The sequence below is a fragment of the Homarus americanus genome, unplaced genomic scaffold (genome assembly GCF_018991925.1).
Source record: "Homarus americanus isolate GMGI-L3 unplaced genomic scaffold, GMGI_Hamer_2.0 scaffold34360, whole genome shotgun sequence".
In the NCBI taxonomy this organism is placed as follows: domain Eukaryota; kingdom Metazoa; phylum Arthropoda; class Malacostraca; order Decapoda; family Nephropidae; genus Homarus; species Homarus americanus.
In genome coordinates this window covers 9,012,134-9,029,353 of record NW_024739403.1, presented here as the reverse complement: position 1 = coordinate 9,029,353, position 17,220 = coordinate 9,012,134, and the positions used below count along the sequence as shown (strand labels likewise).

Here is a 17,220-nt window from a genome sequence, read left to right as displayed (position 1 = left end):
TTGAAATAGAGACCGGGCCGACCCCCAAACTCCACTTTTTCAGACACAATACCTACGTTGTAGTAAAAATAAATTCTTAATTTTATGATGGTATGCACACACAATTAATAATTAAGAGAAATATCAATAATATTAGGTTTTTTAACACTTACATTAGTAAAAAAGATGGCTGGGCACATGGGGACGGGGGGGTTGGTTCCGAGGCAGAGGGCAGATTATTGGCCCTCACCTGTATCACTTGTATCAATTGTATCACTATCCACCACAGAGGCTTGCAGGGCCTCTTTGTCAAACCCCTCAAAGTCCATATAAGTCCATATCCTCACTATAATTATCATTATCACTGACTTGGGCCGGCTGTGGTGGGTGGCGGGTGAAGAACTCGGTAATGTTTTGATGACTGGGCGACCTTGTGCGCACCCTGCTCGCGTCGCTTACACAACATGGCGGATGGCGGGAGGTTTGGATCCAAAAATGGCGCAGCTCGCCAGCCACTCTCCGCGTAAAGGGGTACACGCACCGCGAAATGTGAGCATTCCGGTTTCGGCAGGGTACCGCATAAACGTGGAAATGCGGAATGTGGGACCGCGTAAAGCGAGGGTTGACTGTATAGTTTTTCTTACTTCTTTTTTATTGTTTTAGCATTTAAAATGGTTAAAAAAATTATTTTTGGAAAAGATGATTTTTTTTTATTTACCACTGCGTGGGGGGGAGGACAGCCAGTGACACCCTAGTACAGGGCAAAAGGGTTAATTCTGGTGCCCTAGATGCTCTGTGGTGCAATGTATACTACCTTATATCCAAAATATTGGGGTGCTACATCACTCTCCCTTCCCATGTCCATGTACTGGATGGAGTGAGCCAGCAGCACCCGACCACAACAACAAACACCAGACTAATCAAGTGTGGAGCGCAGCGTGGCGAGTGATAGCATGCCCCCAAATGTGCTGAGATTTTCCCACATAATCTTATATAGCTCTGCATTTTATGAGTTATTTTATAGTAATTTCCCAGACCATATACGTGCCGAATTATATGAAATTCCGAGATAATGAATGCCGAGTTATCAAGGGTTTACTCTTCAGGACTAAGGTTGGACTTACAAACAATCCTCAGGAATGTAGCTCATCTGTAAGTAGAGGAGCACCTATACTAATACTGTACTAATAATAAAATACCGTATGTAAAGGTTACTTACATTTTGATTAGTGATGACACCAAGAGATATATTTCCTTGAAATCAAGATGTATAAAAAAAGGAGTGCTGTATTATGATCTCTCTAAGTTGAACTTCTGTATGTCAGAGATGCCCATAAGTCAGATGAGGCAACAGTTTTGGAGGTGGGGGATCACCTGACAGTGTCATTAAGTGGCAACTGGGTGAAGCGTCAGTTCCTGCACATTTCTTGTTGAGACCAATGGTCTGCTGCTCACTCTGTATTTTGTCAGTATTTAGTGCTTCCCTAGTGTATTATTATGGCATCTAAAGCAAGCAAAGGTAAACAACATCACAGAAGACCACCAGAAGAGGAATGGTGCTTAGAACTTTACTAAATGAAGAGAAACTGAAGATATGTGGCAGAATCAATGCTGGGGTCTCCATGAACATTGTCTGTGAGGAATTTGGGCTAAAGCAGAGTACTTTTCACACCATCAGTGAGATTTAAGGGCATAGTAAATATATTTGTAACTATATATAAGTTTACTTAAATATAAGGTTAACTAAATATAAAGTGTTATTAAATATGAGTGTGAATATATATATACAGTACTGTACTGTAAGTGTAGGCAACCCCATCGTCTTCCACCTCAAGATTTATTCGCCACAATAAACTAAGTGCAGTGTAGAATTCTAGATAGGTCGGACAGTCTCGAGCACCATATGCTGTAGTCTGACTTAGAAAGGTTTTACTCTACCTAGAAGCAGATGGGCTGAGATTACCTTTCCAAAACTATGAACATACAAATAGTGCTTGGAAAGGCTGTTCATACAGAGGTTAAACAGTACCTTGTAAAAATCATTGACATTCAATAAGAGAAATTTTGCCAAAACCAAAGACCCTTTTGACCTCTTCTATCCAGTTTAGACAAGTAATGTTGTGGGTCTCCCACAATTTTTAAGTGAAAGAATTAGAAACACTTACATATATAACTTTTGATGTCCAACAGTTAAATCCAAAATAATGGGTGAGCAACTCTTGGGCTTTGTGAAGAGGAAGCAGAAATTTTTGGTGGGGCTTGTTTCTTGCTTTTTTCCATATTCTGATTTCTGTCTCTCCAATTTTAATCTTGCCATCGCTCTGAAGTGCCTTTTCAAAGTCCCAAGTAGAGTAGAATACCACATATGCAAACCATTTACTGTTACTGAAATAAGAGTTATTTTATCAAGTATGGTATAAGAACATTTCCTAAATGTACATTTCCTAAATGTAATATAAGAGAAAATAAACTTAAACAGCAAGATTAATCCTGAAAATCTATTTTGTAACCAAGCATGGATCAGATGACAAACTGCATCAGTATTATAGGTTGGGTATTTCTTATTCAAAATGCCTTGAGCTGAAAGGGTCTCGGATTTAAGTTATTTTCGGATTTTGGAATACCTACAGTATATCCTGTATATCTGTATAATGCAGTAACTCACCATGCGAGGATGGGACCCAAGTCTATGTACAAAATGCATTAATATTTCATTTACAGCAGATGGATGCATACAGCCTTCAGGCAATTTTATGAAATATTTTTAATAATTTTGTGTATGAAATATATGATGAGATGCACACTGACGAATCTGAAAGGTAAGCAATAACTACCATATGTTTGGGATAGTCGTGAAGCCTGATTCTAGAGTGCCAAGCAGCCTGTGTCTTACCTTTATTCATTACACATACAAACTTACCTTAAATTTTATTTTGAAATGCCCTAAAAATTATCAAATTACTCAAAAATATTATTACTTATCTTAAATGAGGTAAATTTTGTCACTATGTGTTCTTTGCAGTCTTTGCCAATAATCCATTAATAATTTTATACACAGCCTCCTTCAAGAAGGAGAGCCTGCAATCCCTTTTATAACGACAGTATGCAATTTCACCATAATTCCCATATTATTTAGCTTCATTTGGTGCAGAGTTAATATATATATTTTTTTAATAATTAATTTTCCCCCAAAAATCACACAGTCAATCTCAGATGAGCTGTTGCACCGTAGTATATTCCTGGTTTCTTGTTTACAGAGTGGTGATCGGTTCAGCTGACCCACTCTCCCTAACAATGTTGCCAGCACTCACCATCTCTAAGGCACCGGATTTTTGGGTAATTTGAGTGATGCTGAACCTCTTTTTTTGTCGAATTAATGACGGTATAGTGTAGTGTAATTTAAAAGTATCATAAATACCAGTCTAAGGAGATTTCCTTAAAAGGGCGAGTACAGCTTAGTAACGTAATGGAAGACTTTCCAAGGCTGTACAGAAGCAGAGTGGAATTATTAAAGAAATTAAGACATGGCCAGTTAGTCCAACATCAAATTACTGTAACATTCATTTATTTACTACTACAAAGTAAATACAGTGAACCCTCGGTTAACGAACGCCTCGGTTAACGAAATTTCGGTTAACGAATTACCTTCCATAAGAATCTTCAACTCGGTTAATGAAAAAAATTTGGTTAATGAATTCCTTACGAATTACTCTCAAGATGTTTTCGCCTGCTCACCAGCTGGAATATTAGTCCGCCAATACAGTAATAGGTTCTAGGGTTTAAATTCGTTACCATATGAGTAAATATCAAGAAGGTTGTACTATTCAATAATTTTCCAAGTTTTATATTAAATTTTTTTGTCATTTTAACAATTATTTAACATAATTGAAGTACAGGGAACTAGTTTTTAGCGTGCCAAACAGCCACTTGACTCACCGAGAATGGCGTCAGTTTGTGTCTCTGCTCAGTGGAGGTAGCATCTTGCTTGAGACTCTCTTGAACATAAACTATTTTTACGTTTTTACAGTACAATTATTGGTCATTCTGAAATTTATTTTACATATTGACAATATACAGTATAGTGCAGTGCAGTGTTGATTTAAAGAAATTAATCTTGAATTACACCTAGTGAACTTAAAATTTTATGGGTGAAATGGCAGCATGAAGCATGGGGTGATTTCTCTTCCATCCAGGGCTGTGGAGTCGGAGTCGGAGTCGAGGAGTCGGAGGAAATTTCGGCTTGTGGAGTCGGAGTCGGAGTCGGTAAAATTGTCCAGACTCCGACTCCGACTGAAGCTATTCTGTTCCTAAGAACAAATATATGAACTCAGGCATATTCATTGCAGTGATTCCACTGATCCCACTAATTTTCTTAAATTATTAAAAGAATTTATTTCCATTTTAGAAGCATTATTATGAATTTATTGTAGCAGGCACAGTATAGCACTATAATTTTGGACGATAGTCTCTTCTTTACCATTTGAAATTTTGAATTATATCAAATTTTGTTTCGTTAAAAACTGCACAGAGGCTCTCAGCTACAAAACAATTAGCTACAACCTGTTTTTGGTGAGATTAAGGCAAATTTAATTTAATAACTTAATCATGTAAGGTTTATCCATTTTCCTTAATAAGGTATTCATTTCTTTAATGTACATAAATATATAACTTTACTTTAAAAGGAATTGTAGGATCATCATTTAGATCCACATCAGATTTTGAGCTTAAACAAAATTCATATGCTGAGATCGAACTTTTAGATATACATGTAAATGGTGTTTTCTAGTTAATATCTTGAATTCTTAATAAATTTATTTTTCTTTTGATTGAAACTTTGAAAGTCAAGCCTATCATCTTTTTGTAGTTCTTAAAAATCGTCCAGATCATTAATAAAGCTGTAGCAGTATAGCCACGGTGTTTTACTTTTTACCTACGCAGGTTACAACATACAAATTACAATTAGGATGGTAGAAATAGTTGTTACAAATAAGCCAAGGAGTCGGAGTTGAAGGTTTTGTCTTCGACTCCACAGCCCTGCTTCCATCCCCACTTGCTTCTCTTCCCCCTTCTCCTCCATCCCCACTTCTAATTCCAATCATCATCATCATCAATCAGGAGCCTTCTACATTCACACCTCAAAGTAAGTGTACTTTACTGCATTTATTTTTAGTTTGTATGTCATTTTTGGTGAGCTGGAACCAATTACCCAAATCCCATTGAAACAATGGTTTCGGTTAACAAAATTTTTGGTTAACGAACGACCTTCTGGAACGAATTGTGTTCGTTATCCGAGGGACCACTGTACCTTAAAATGTGAGTAAAATACAGTATAGTAAGTCCTCGTTGAACGTATTGGTCACGTTCTTGAAAAACACAATGTTAACGGAATAAATTTTCCCCATAAGAAATAGATAAAATACGCTAATTACTTTCCCCAGCCTCCCTTTACCCCATAAAATACATTACAGGTAGTCCCCGACTTACGACTGCCTCAACTTACGTCCATCGGTACTTACGACCTGCTCTGACCTTATGACCGTTGGGACACATGACCGTTGCAGCCGTGATCAAATTTTTTTTCTCCAAATGACGCGCACATTTTCTATACCAAAACGTTCCAGTTAATGTAGTCTCCATGTATAATTAGAAAATTATGGGGGCCCCGTGTGCATTTAGCTGACTACGTTAAAGGTAAGTGCTCAGTCACACTGTATTCATTCCTCATTATTTATTACTTTTACTGTACTGTATTTCATTGTAGATTTTTTTTTTTAAATGGATTTTTTTTTTTATCTATGTCGGACTTACGACCATTCGGACTTACGACCTGGATTTGGGTCCCTAACCCCGTCGTAAGTCGGGGAGCACCTGTACTTATATATCAATTCAATGGAATTTTTATATTAAATAGTATATATTATACATCCAAAAAGATAAACTAAATCATTTTGTACTGTACTCATTGATGGGCACAGGTGGAGCGAGTGCGTGGTGGGTAGCGGAGAGGAGAAGGGTGGCGAGTCACTGAGACCCGGAGGTTTAAAACCTCCATTTTCGTAGCAAGGGTAATGGTCTTGCATTGCTTCTTCACAACACTAGCATCAATAGCACTTGATGGGCGCTTGGAAGCCATTTAAAACGGTTACAGTACAGTATTTAGAGCAAAAACATTTAAGCACACATGTATGCTGTGTTAGCCTAACAAAGACTGGGGAAGCTTGGGGACACTGTGGCACTCAGTGAAAGAGCGTAGCGAGCCAAGATGAGAGAGGGTGATGCGCCATACAAAGTGGTTCGTGTTGGGTGACGACGTTATAACGAATCGGTCCAGACGTTGTCGGAATCATGGGTATCTAAAGAGTAGCGACGTTATAATGAAACAACATTGTCAGGGTCAACGTTAAACGAGGACTTACAGTACCCAAGAAAACCTTCATTACCATAGATTTTGATAAATTTTTGTTTACCCTAAATTTCACCCTAAAGGTCAAATTATCCTAAAATGGGTTATTGCTTGAAAAAACTTTTAGATTTCAGAGCATTTCAGATTTGGGAATTTCGGATAAGGGATGCCCAACCTGTATTGTGGGTTTGATGATTCCCAAGGACCCTTCCACTTGTGTGACTAACTACATTACAGAAAACTTGTAAAACAATTGGAAAACTAGAAATAGTATTTCTCCTAACTTTACTGTAGCCCTTAGAAAAGGCATAATATTAATGGGTTAATTACCAGAAGTTGAGAGCAATTATGATGGATTGAACATCCTGTTCCAGTTAACTGTTTGATAAGCATGATTGTGCATATTTACAAGGAAAGGGTCATTCATCTTAACAAAAAACCTACAGAGGCCTGAAACTGTTAGACCAGGTTATCAATATTGTAAAAAAAAGAGAGAAAATAATAAAATGCCGCTTAGGTTCATGCCAGGAAAGAAGTCAACTGAAGCAATATTCACCTATGGCCTGGCATCTAATACAGGTAGTGGCAAGGGTAAAGAACGTGTGCTGTCTTTAAGAAGGGTGCTGGCAATACTTAAATGAAATGTGCAGTGAGTGAGGAAAGGTGAGTACCTAAGAGGTACAGTGCAAGACTTCAGGACATTACTGTCATTTAGTGAGCTTTACATGCAGGTATGGAGCATGGCGGTTGAGTGGATAGAGCACTCACTTCTTGTTCCAAGGGCCAATTGTTCACCCAGTTCACCCAACTGTAAATGGGTACCTAAGTTTACAACTTGGGAAAGTGAATGTAGTCGAGTGCTGTATCCACTTTCATATGCAGACAACCTTGAGACCTCAGCAAGAATGGAAAAGCTTGACATTGAGGAGAGAGCAGACCCTTGATATAATGTGATTTGCTACTATGCTCTGGATATAATGTGGCACTCTAACTTACCCAGTACAGTTTACCCATTTTTTATTAGTACTGTGTGGTCAAACTTCGAAATCGAGTGATGTAAGCCCAGAAAATTCTAATTACAGTCCTGTTCAATAAATTGATTGATTGATTGATTGTGGCAATTACATCCCTGGCAACGCAATGGCTTAGGCCATATGTTGCTGAATTAAAATAAAGGCTTAAAAGATTAAAATCAAATAATGCAAGGTAAAAAAAAAAACATATGTAACAAATAACATAGAGCTTTAATAAAAAAAAAATCTAAGAAATAATCGATAAAACTCAAAGGTTGTATGGAAGGCCGGCATCCTTCACGAAGGAGAGGATGTCCCCACCCACTCGTCCCCCTCACCCAGCACCAAAGAGAGACAGTAAGACCCATCTCCCCTTGGGCGATGGGATAGGTGCTTACTACGAAGATCTTTGAGACTGGGGCATTCCACCAGGAGGTGTTGAACAGTCAATGGGACCAGGCAGTTATCACAATGGGAAGGGGGTACTCTTCTGCTAAAAAAACCATGAGTCAGATGTGTGTGGCCAATACAGAGGCAGGCCATAGCAGTCTCCCGGTGGCACGACAGTTCCTGATAACCCCAGGTATCCAATGCTACAAGGTGGATGTCGCAGAGCTTGTTTGCTCTGACAGCATCCCATCTGTATTGCCAACTCAAGCAGATGGCAGCTCTTATTACCGGCTTCATATAAGAGACAGGTAGAGGGGAATGATGTGCCACAGGGCGAGAAGCAGCTGCTTTTGCCACAGCATCAGCACACTCATTCCCCTTCTCTCCCACATGGACTGGAACCCAACAAAAACTGACTTTCCGGCCCCGACATTAGATGAAAAACAGCCACTGTAAAATATCTATAACTAAGAGATGGGGCAATGAGACACTAGCTAAGGCCTGGAGAGCACTATGAGAATTGCTAAAAATTGTAAAATTGGGATGAGGTTGAGTAAAAAGAGTCTTGAGGGCAAATAAAATACCTGACAGCTCTGCCGTAATAATAGATGCTGTAGTGGGGAGACTACCGTCCCGAGAGAATTCGGGAAAGACCAATCCAAAACTCACCCCTGCATCCGACTTAGAGCAGTCGGTGTAAACAGGGATAGTCCCTCTGTGAGAGGAGGCATGCTTTAAAAACAAGAAAAAAGAAAATGAATCACACAGGGAGGGAGTAAGTCCTTTCTTTCATTACAATACTGACAAACTTAAACTTCAGAGGGAATTCACGGAGTGGCACTAGGGATTTGCATGGGGCATATCTGAACAGGAGGAAGACAAAGAATACTCACACTCTCCCTTACACTGAAGCCAAAAGGTCGTGGGAGGCCTGGATGCCGAGTGTAGCATCGGGACATAGTCTTGTTAACTACAAAAGTGTTGGTTACAGACTGCAGAAGGTGGTGGAGGTGAAACCAACACTGGACCTGGAGATACTGACGTTGTAGATCAAGGGATGGCTCATCAGCATCAACTAGTAGCCTTTGGAATTGGTGAAGACCTCAAGGCACCAATCACCGGGTGCACCGCAGCATGATGAACAGAGTTCAGTGTAATGAGTTTAGCTTCAGTGGCTGAGGAGTACACCTCACACCCACAATCCAGTTTGGGTCTAACTAGCATGTGGTAAAGGTGTAGCAGAGTTCCTCAGACAGCACCCCATGACTTTTGCTCCAAGACACTCAATAACTTAAGAGCACGTTGGCAAGACTCTTTGTGGTAATGAATATGTGGCTGCCATGTACGCTGGTTGTCGAAGATAATGCCTAAGAAACGGGTCTCTGTGACACATCACACACGATGACCATAGAGTTGTGGATTTGGATCTGAGTGAACACCTCGAAGGCAGCAGAAATATATGGCATTGGTCTCCAAGGGAGAAAATCTGAAACATGCTCTGTGGTCCAATGTGAAACCTTGTCTAGTAGCAAGTTGGATGCGACGTTCAGCCACTGACATGCGGGAAGCTGTATATCAAATGAGACTGATACAGTAGAACGTCGATATAACAAGAGATAGGTTCCAAGAGAGGTCGCATTAAACCGAATTCACACTTAATCGAAGTGTTGTTTCAATGGAATAATTTAGTTGGGTACTTGAGAGAAACACAAAATAATAAAAAGACTGACAGTCTACCTAGATGCACCTCAGTCCATCTCCTAGAATAAACAAAATATTGTTTTGTTGTATTATGCTAAAACAAATACTCATAAATCAACACAGCTAAAATTAAGGGATGCAAAATGGTCTGTATACTAGTGATCAGCTGATGTGAGAGGGTGGTCGCACTGGTGCAGCGCACAACTTGCCTCTCGTCTGACTCACCCAGTACTTTCACTTTCCTCTCAATTTATTTTTTAATTACTTTATGCTATCAAAAATAGATTTTCACTCAACTTTAGTTAGGCAGTTCATCCTCTAAAGATGCAGAGCCCAACTCGACCAGCTCATCACCCACATGACTGTCTAGTGGTGTGGCTGTGGACGCATCTGACACACGGGAAACACCATTTCCTCACTGCTGTGCTTCCAGCACCTTGATTTTCTGATTCCAGTGTAATTGCTTGCCTTGATTTCATGGTCTCTGGGGTAGTTAATGATGTAGTAGCTGGCTTCTTGGACAAATTGGCGATGGTTGATGCACGTGGTTGAAGGAGATAGTGTCACACAATATGTCCGTTCACTAGAGCATCAGGGCGAGAACTGAGGATGTGGGAATGTGGAGGGCAACCGTGTAGCGTGCCCAGAGACGAGTCTGGAGGTAAAAATTAGACGCAAATTTTAAAATAGTGTGTATTTCCAAATGATGCGCCAGAATGACTCGCGTAAAATAGGAAAGATTTGCTTTATTTTAATACATTGTCCTTAATTGTGGGTGTCGCTTTAAATCAATAATTTTAAATTGGATCGCTTTAAATTGCCGTTCTACTGTACATTATTGATACAAAGAGAATGATACACCACCTGGAACTGATGCTACTGCCCCATTTATTGCAATGGCAAATAGAATCACACTCATGACACTGCCCTGAGGAACCCCATCCTCCCGAATATGTGGTGATGACATTTCTGTGGCAAAACAGACCCTAAAAGTGCAATGTCCCAAGAACTAACCAATTAATGATGGTAAAATTTCCCACAACCCAAAATTGTGAAGCTCATTAAGGATGCTGAATCTTCAAGCTATGTCATATGCTTTCTCTAGGTCAAAAAAATGCAGACGAGATACTGGCAACGAGCAAAAACCTCACAAACCAAGGACTCAAGACAATCAAGAGCGTCTGTTGTTGAATGCATCTTCCGGAAGCCAGAGTGATATGGTGAAAGATGGGCATCGGGAATGTAGAATAAAATTTGATAGGCGGTGCAAGGAAGAAGAGGTCAAAACTTTTGAGGATTTAAGAAACATGACTTTGTTAGAGCAGTTTAAGAATTTCGTGCACCCTGATGTGAAATATAAAACAAATAAGGGACAGATTAAAGACTTGATGGAGGCAGCATGCCTAGCAGAGTAGCTAGCAGTGGTGTATAAAATGTACAGAAAGGATATCTCACGCAGACAAAGTGGAGACAGGAAGTTGAAGACCCCAGTATCATGGGAAGGGTCAACAGAACCAAATGTCACCAGGTACTAAACAGCACAGTCAGGAGTCGGGTAACTTTGGGGAACAAGGCAGTTAGTGGTCAGGCAGTAATATGGCTGGGAATCCTGTAGGACAGTCTCAAGGTAATTTTTATGTCATATGGACATAACAATGTAGGTCAGCAAGGGAGACCACCAATGAAAAGAAAATGCTTGGTTAACGAGATTTCGGTTAACGAGTTACCTCCCATAAGATTCTTAACTTCGGTTAACGAGCAATCCCTCGGTTAACGAGTTTCTTACTAGCCGACCTCAACATGTTTTCGCTTGCACTTGGCGGTCAACCAGCTGTAGTATTAGTCCGCCAATACAGTAATCGGTTCTAGGGCTTAAATTCCTTACTATTTTAGTAAATATCAAGAAGTTTATACTATTCAATAATTTTAAAAGTTTAATATTAATTTTTTTTAGTCATTATAACAATTATTGAACATACAGTTGGTCCTCACATTACACGGTTAATGTAACCCAGAGGGTCCCGCGGAAAGTGAGGAACGCGGAAAGTGAATAACATAACATATGGGATTAATTGAAATGGAGTCCAGGCCGATCCCCAAACTCCACTTTTTGACGACACACAACTATGTTGTAGTAAAAATTTTATCTTAACTTTATGATGGTATGAAAAAACAAGTAATATAGAAGAGGTTAGGTTAGGAAAGATAAAGGTTAACATAGGAAAAATAAAGAATAGGTTAAAAAACTAAAAATTTTGTGGAACACTTACGGTAGTAGAAGAGATGGGTCGGCATACGGGGATGGAGGCTGGTTCCGAGGCAGAGGGCAGATTACTGGCCCTCAGGTGAATCACCATTACTAGGTGAATCATCATCACTGTCACTTACAGTTGTCAGGGCTTCCCTGACAAATCCCTCAAAGTCAACTTCACTGTCACTATCACTGGCTTGGGCTGGCTGTGGTGGGTTGCGGGTGAAGAAATCTGTTATGCTTTGCTGACGGCTGGCGTTGATGTTGTCGTGATACACCGTGATGTACGGCTCCATAGCCTGCACCAGCCGGTTATGGAAGACTTCATAGCGGTCATCGTCATTGTCGCGGGAAAGGACGGACTTAATTTTCTCTGCAAACTCCATGGCACCCTTAATATCACTATGACTTAAACTGTGTTCTTCGGAGACTGACGCACCTTCTTCCTCCTCTTCACTGACGTGTTCTTCTTCCAACATCTCGTCGGCAGTCACTTCAGGATTTCTGATCACCTCCAGGATGTCGTCGTTGGTGGTCTCGGAGAAGCCTGGAACTGTAACAGTCTGCGCAGCTTCTCTGGCAAGGTCCACTGCTACTGCAACATTCTGAACCTCACCAGTCACAGATTGACTCCTCCTCTCACCTGGTATTCCATGCAACACATGTCTCCATGCGTGACGAATTGTAGCAATAGACAGCTGATCCCATGACTCCACCAAGATGTCCACAGCTTTCTTGATGTTAAATATTCTCCAGAATTGTTTGAAGAGTATTTTTTGCTGTTCTAACCGTTGTTCCTCATCTTCGTCGCTCTTGCTATCGGTGGTGGTGTCACTCAGGTCACGCAACTTTTCCCTGGTGTTGGTGTAGTCGTTCAGGAGCTGGAATTTTTTTGTTGAGAATGCAGCTTTCACATTGCAAATCAACTCCTGGTCCATGGGCTGTAATATAGACGTAGTGTTGGGAGGAAGAAAGACCACTTTTACGTTGGGGTGACGATCTAACAGTAGGGGCGAGTGTCCTGGTGCGTTGTCCAGCAGCAACAAAATATTAAATGGGACATTCTGTTGCTCACAGAATTTTTTTACATCAGGAACAAAACAGTCATCAAACCAGGAGAGGGACAGTGTAGAGAACATCCATGCCTTACGTGCTGTCAGCCAGTGGACATTTAGCTTGGTCATGTCCATGGTTTTGTAGGCGTGCGGCTTGCGGGCTGTGTGGATCACCGATAACTTGAGCTTACAGGTACCGGAGGCATTGGTGGCAAACAGGACGGTGATGCGTTCCTTCTGCATTTTCCGGCCCCGAATCCTGCTGGCATTCTTCACAATGTAGGACTTGGAAGGTAGTTTTCTCCAGAAAAGACCAGATTCGTCCATGTTAAACACCTGGTCGTCGGTGTACTGTCCTTCCTCCATAATCTCACGTAAAAACGGAGGAAATTCCCGAGCCGCAGCACGATCAGCACTCGCTTCTTCACCACCAATGTTTATATTGGTGATCTTGTTCTGGATCTTATACCTCTGTAACCACCCAGAGGAAGCAGTAAAGGGTTTGGGCTCTGAAGTTCCCATCTTTCGTGCCACTGCCATGTACAGTTCACGTGCGTAGTCCTTCACAGAGCGCGTGTCGACCGCCATGTTGCGTCGCGCCTGACGCACCAAGTACCTCACAAGTAATTTTTCTGTCTTGAGAAGCACCCGGTTGTGAAAATACTTGATCATAGAAGCACCTGTAGACTTTGTGATCTTCATGTGCTCCTTTATCTTGGCTGAATCCTTCTTTATAGTCCGGATCGTAGATTCGTTGACGCCATGCTGGCGCGCGAGATCAACTTGCCGTGTTCCTTTCTCCAAATCTTGAATAATTTGGTACTTCACCTCGTAGCTTAAGGAACGTCGTGTCCTCTTTGGCTTAGTGCCGCTGGGTCCAGGTAAGGAAAGGTTTTTCTCTGGGGGTGGTGGTCCGGCGGAAGCCATTTTACGGAACAATGGATGCGCGATAACACGGAGTGGCCTTGAGGGATGAAACTGTCGCGGCTAGGTCAAGCGTCGTCTCTCCTCCCTCCCTCCCTGCCCCGGGTGGACACGTCATAATACTTTAAGCCAATTACAGCTAGCAGCAGAGGAGGGTAGGGATGCATGGCCAATCACAGGTCTGATACGTCATATGACGTCAGTGATAACGCAACAAAGACACACTGCGCAACCTTACCGCGCCGCTTGCCCAAGCGGAGGGAGGAGGAGGAGGGAGAGGCAGGCAGGCGGGTGGCGCGTGGGGCAAATCTAAATATAGCGTCGCGCCGGACACTCTCCACGGAATGGCGTTCGCGACCGCGAAATGTGAAAATGTTAGGTTCTGGCAAGGCACCGCGGTAACGGTGAAACGCGGATTGCGGGACCGCTTAATGTGAGGACCAACTGTAATTGAAGGTAAAGTCACTAGTTTTATGCGCGCCATCCAGCCTTTTAACACACCAAACAAGCGTTAGTCTCTCTCTGTTTTCAGTGGAGGTAACATCTTGATTGAGACTCTCTTCAACTAAATGCTTTTTTCTGTGTTTATAAGCAAATTATTGGTCATTTTGAAATTTATTTTACATATTGATAATATATAGCGTAGTGCAGTGTTATTTTAAAGAAAATATTCTTTATTTACAGCTACAGTAGTTTAAACTTAAAAAATCACGTGTTGACATTGTTTGAATCCAGCATGGGGCCTAAGAGATCAAGAAAAGCGATTTCAATCCAAACCAAGCAGGAAATTATATAAAAAAAACATGAACACGGCATTAGAACAAATGCGCTATGCAAAGAATATGGCATGTCGACATCAACTGTGTCGACAAATCTTGAACAGAATGACAAATTTAAAGAAGTGAAAGTGAGAGACAAATCTACCAGTGTTTAAAAGTAGATCCCTAATTGCAGAAACTGAGAGGTTACTTCTCATCTGAATTAGGGAAAACTGATGAAAGGTGATTCAGTTTCTACTGAATTCATTTGTGAAAGAGCCAGGGAGATTTACGAACATTTAAAGACAGATCAACCTGGTTCTTCAGGCACAGAATTTGAAGATTTTCGGGCCAGCAAAGGCTGGTTCGAAAAATTTAAGAAAAGAAGTGAAATTTTCAGTGTTGTTAGGCATGGTGAAGCTGCCAGTGCTGATAAAGAAGGGGCAGCAAAGTTTTTAGTGGAATTTAAAGAACTGATGGAAGAAAATTTTCTTCCACAGCAAGTGTTCACTGTGGACGAATCTGGGCTGTTCTGGAAAAACATGCCCAAAAGAACATTCATCACCAGAGATGAAGCCTCTTTACCTGGGCATAAACCCATGAAAGACCGTCTCACTCTATTGCTTGGTGCCAATGCTTCAGGGGATTTCCGACTGAAGCCTATGCTTGTCTACCACTCTGAAAACCCCAGGGTGTTCAAGCAACAGAAAGTGGTAAGAACAAAGCTTGGAGTTTATTGGAAGTCCAACCGTAAGGCATGGATGACAAGACAGCTCTTTAATGAATGGGCTGTTGATGTGTTTTGCCCCTCTGTCAAGAGATACCTAACCACCAATAAACTCCCTTTAAAGGTTCTTCTCCTCATGGATAATGCTCCTCCCAACACTACATCAATCATACAGCCAATGGACCAGAATGTGATCAGCAACTTCAACAAGAAGAAAATGTTTAGGAAGTGTCATCAGGAAACTTCCAATGATCCTGAACTAACACTGAAACAGTTCTGTAAGACATAATTCAACATCCTGGAGGCTGTAAAATTGATTGTGTCATCATGGCAAGAAGTCTCAATTCTTCATGGAAAGCACTGTGGCCATCAGTAGTCCATGATTTTGAGGGATTTGAGGAAGAAACAGAGTTGGACCAGGAGATTGTGTCCATTGATCAGTCATTGGGCCTTGAAGCGGAAGAGGATGATGTCGAAGAGCTTGTGATGTCTCATGAGGAGGAACTTACTCCTGATGACTTGAAGCAACTGGATGAGATGTTAGAGGCTGACAGTGGTGAGGAGGAAATTGAAAGTGATGACCATATGTCAACTAAAGAGTTGAAAGATGTGATTTACCACTGGGAGAAGTTCAGGGAACGGGCTTCAAAGCACCCAGATGTGGAAAAAACTGAACTAACTGTGTGTCATGTTGAGGACTCAATGGTCTCCTTCCTTAAACATAAGTTAATGGTGAGGAGGAGAGATGCCCCACAGACCACAATTGACACTTTCTTCAGTAAAAGGCAGAGGGAACAAGATGCTATCCCTCAGCCTTCCACTTCAAGAAGGAGAGAGGATGATGCTATCCCGCAGCCTTCCACTTCAAGAAGGAGAGAGGATGATGCTATCCCTCAGCCTTCCACTTCAAGAAGGAGAGAGGATGTTCATGGTGGAGAATCTGTCGGTCCAGAGGTTCCTGACATTTTCATGGAAGGTGAGTCACCTTCCAAGAAGTAGTAAAATGCTTCTCCTCCACCTCCACTTCCTTCTCTTCTCCCTTCTCCTCCTCCACCTCCCACTTCAAATTCACATCAGCATCATCATCCAGGAGCCTTCTACATACACACCTCAAGGTAAGTGTCAATTTCTAAAATTTGTGTTGAATTTAGGCAATTTTCGGTGAGCTGGAACCAATTATCCAAAAACCCATTGAAACAATGGTTTCGGTTAACGAGCAATCTGCTGGAACGGATTGTGCTCGTTAACCGAGGGACCACTGTACGTAGTTGTGGGGAGGTTGTTCACTTTAAATCTCAGTGTAGAAGTACAGTATACAAAGGTCAGCAGGGTTAAGCGTGTCTTGGGAAAAACCTAGAAGTTTTCAAAAAATCTGACAGGTGCCAGACATTGTGAGGTTAAGAAGTCTGCTAGGGACTTTGAGGCATTCATAAATAGTGGAGTGGATGATGGAGTCTCATTCAGGTGACAAAGTGAAAGTGTAAGTACTGTATTAGGCTCAAAATTTACCAAACCTATATATATATTGAACCTTGGGACCGATCTTGTCATTGGTAAAGTTAAGGTTGGGGTGATGGATGAATTACTGGTTGAGGGAGTAGATGTGTTATTGGGTAATGATCTAGCAGGGCACTGTATGGTTCTGAAACCTAAGATGGTTGACAATCCTCTAACTTGTGATGGGAATGATGCTATTAAGGTATCTGAGTGACATAAATAGTACAAATGTTGATTGTGATGGAGTGGCAGAGGAATTTGAATTTGTTTTATTTTTCCAAAGTGTGCTGACACTAGGTTTATGGCTAAGAAAGAACCAAGTGAAGATGAAGTTGATTTTGATCAGTTTTTCATGGAAGGTGATTAGTATGATGAAGTAGGAGTGGAAGTGAGACAAAAATGGTATTGTTGGAGGTAGATTTTTGTCCAGATTTCATTGTTGATAAAGATGAATTAATCAACTCACCACTTGAGGATAATAGTTTGAGAGAAATCCAGAGTGAGGCTGAAAGGAATGGTAAG

At 41.2% G+C, this 17,220-nt stretch overlaps 1 protein-coding gene across 2 annotated transcripts in view; it reads right to left on the bottom strand.

Annotated features, from left to right (window-relative positions):
• LOC121874599 (RAD52 motif-containing protein 1-like) overlaps positions 1 to 17,220 on the bottom strand; it is a 224,560-nt gene that overhangs the window by 88,316 nt on the left and 119,024 nt on the right. For both annotated transcript variants that reach the window (XM_042378821.1, XM_042378822.1), the window contains one exon: positions 2,145 to 2,364. In XM_042378821.1, coding sequence (XP_042234755.1) covers positions 2,145 to 2,364 — 220 coding nt within the window. The remainder of the gene's footprint in view (positions 1 to 2,144; positions 2,365 to 17,220) is intronic.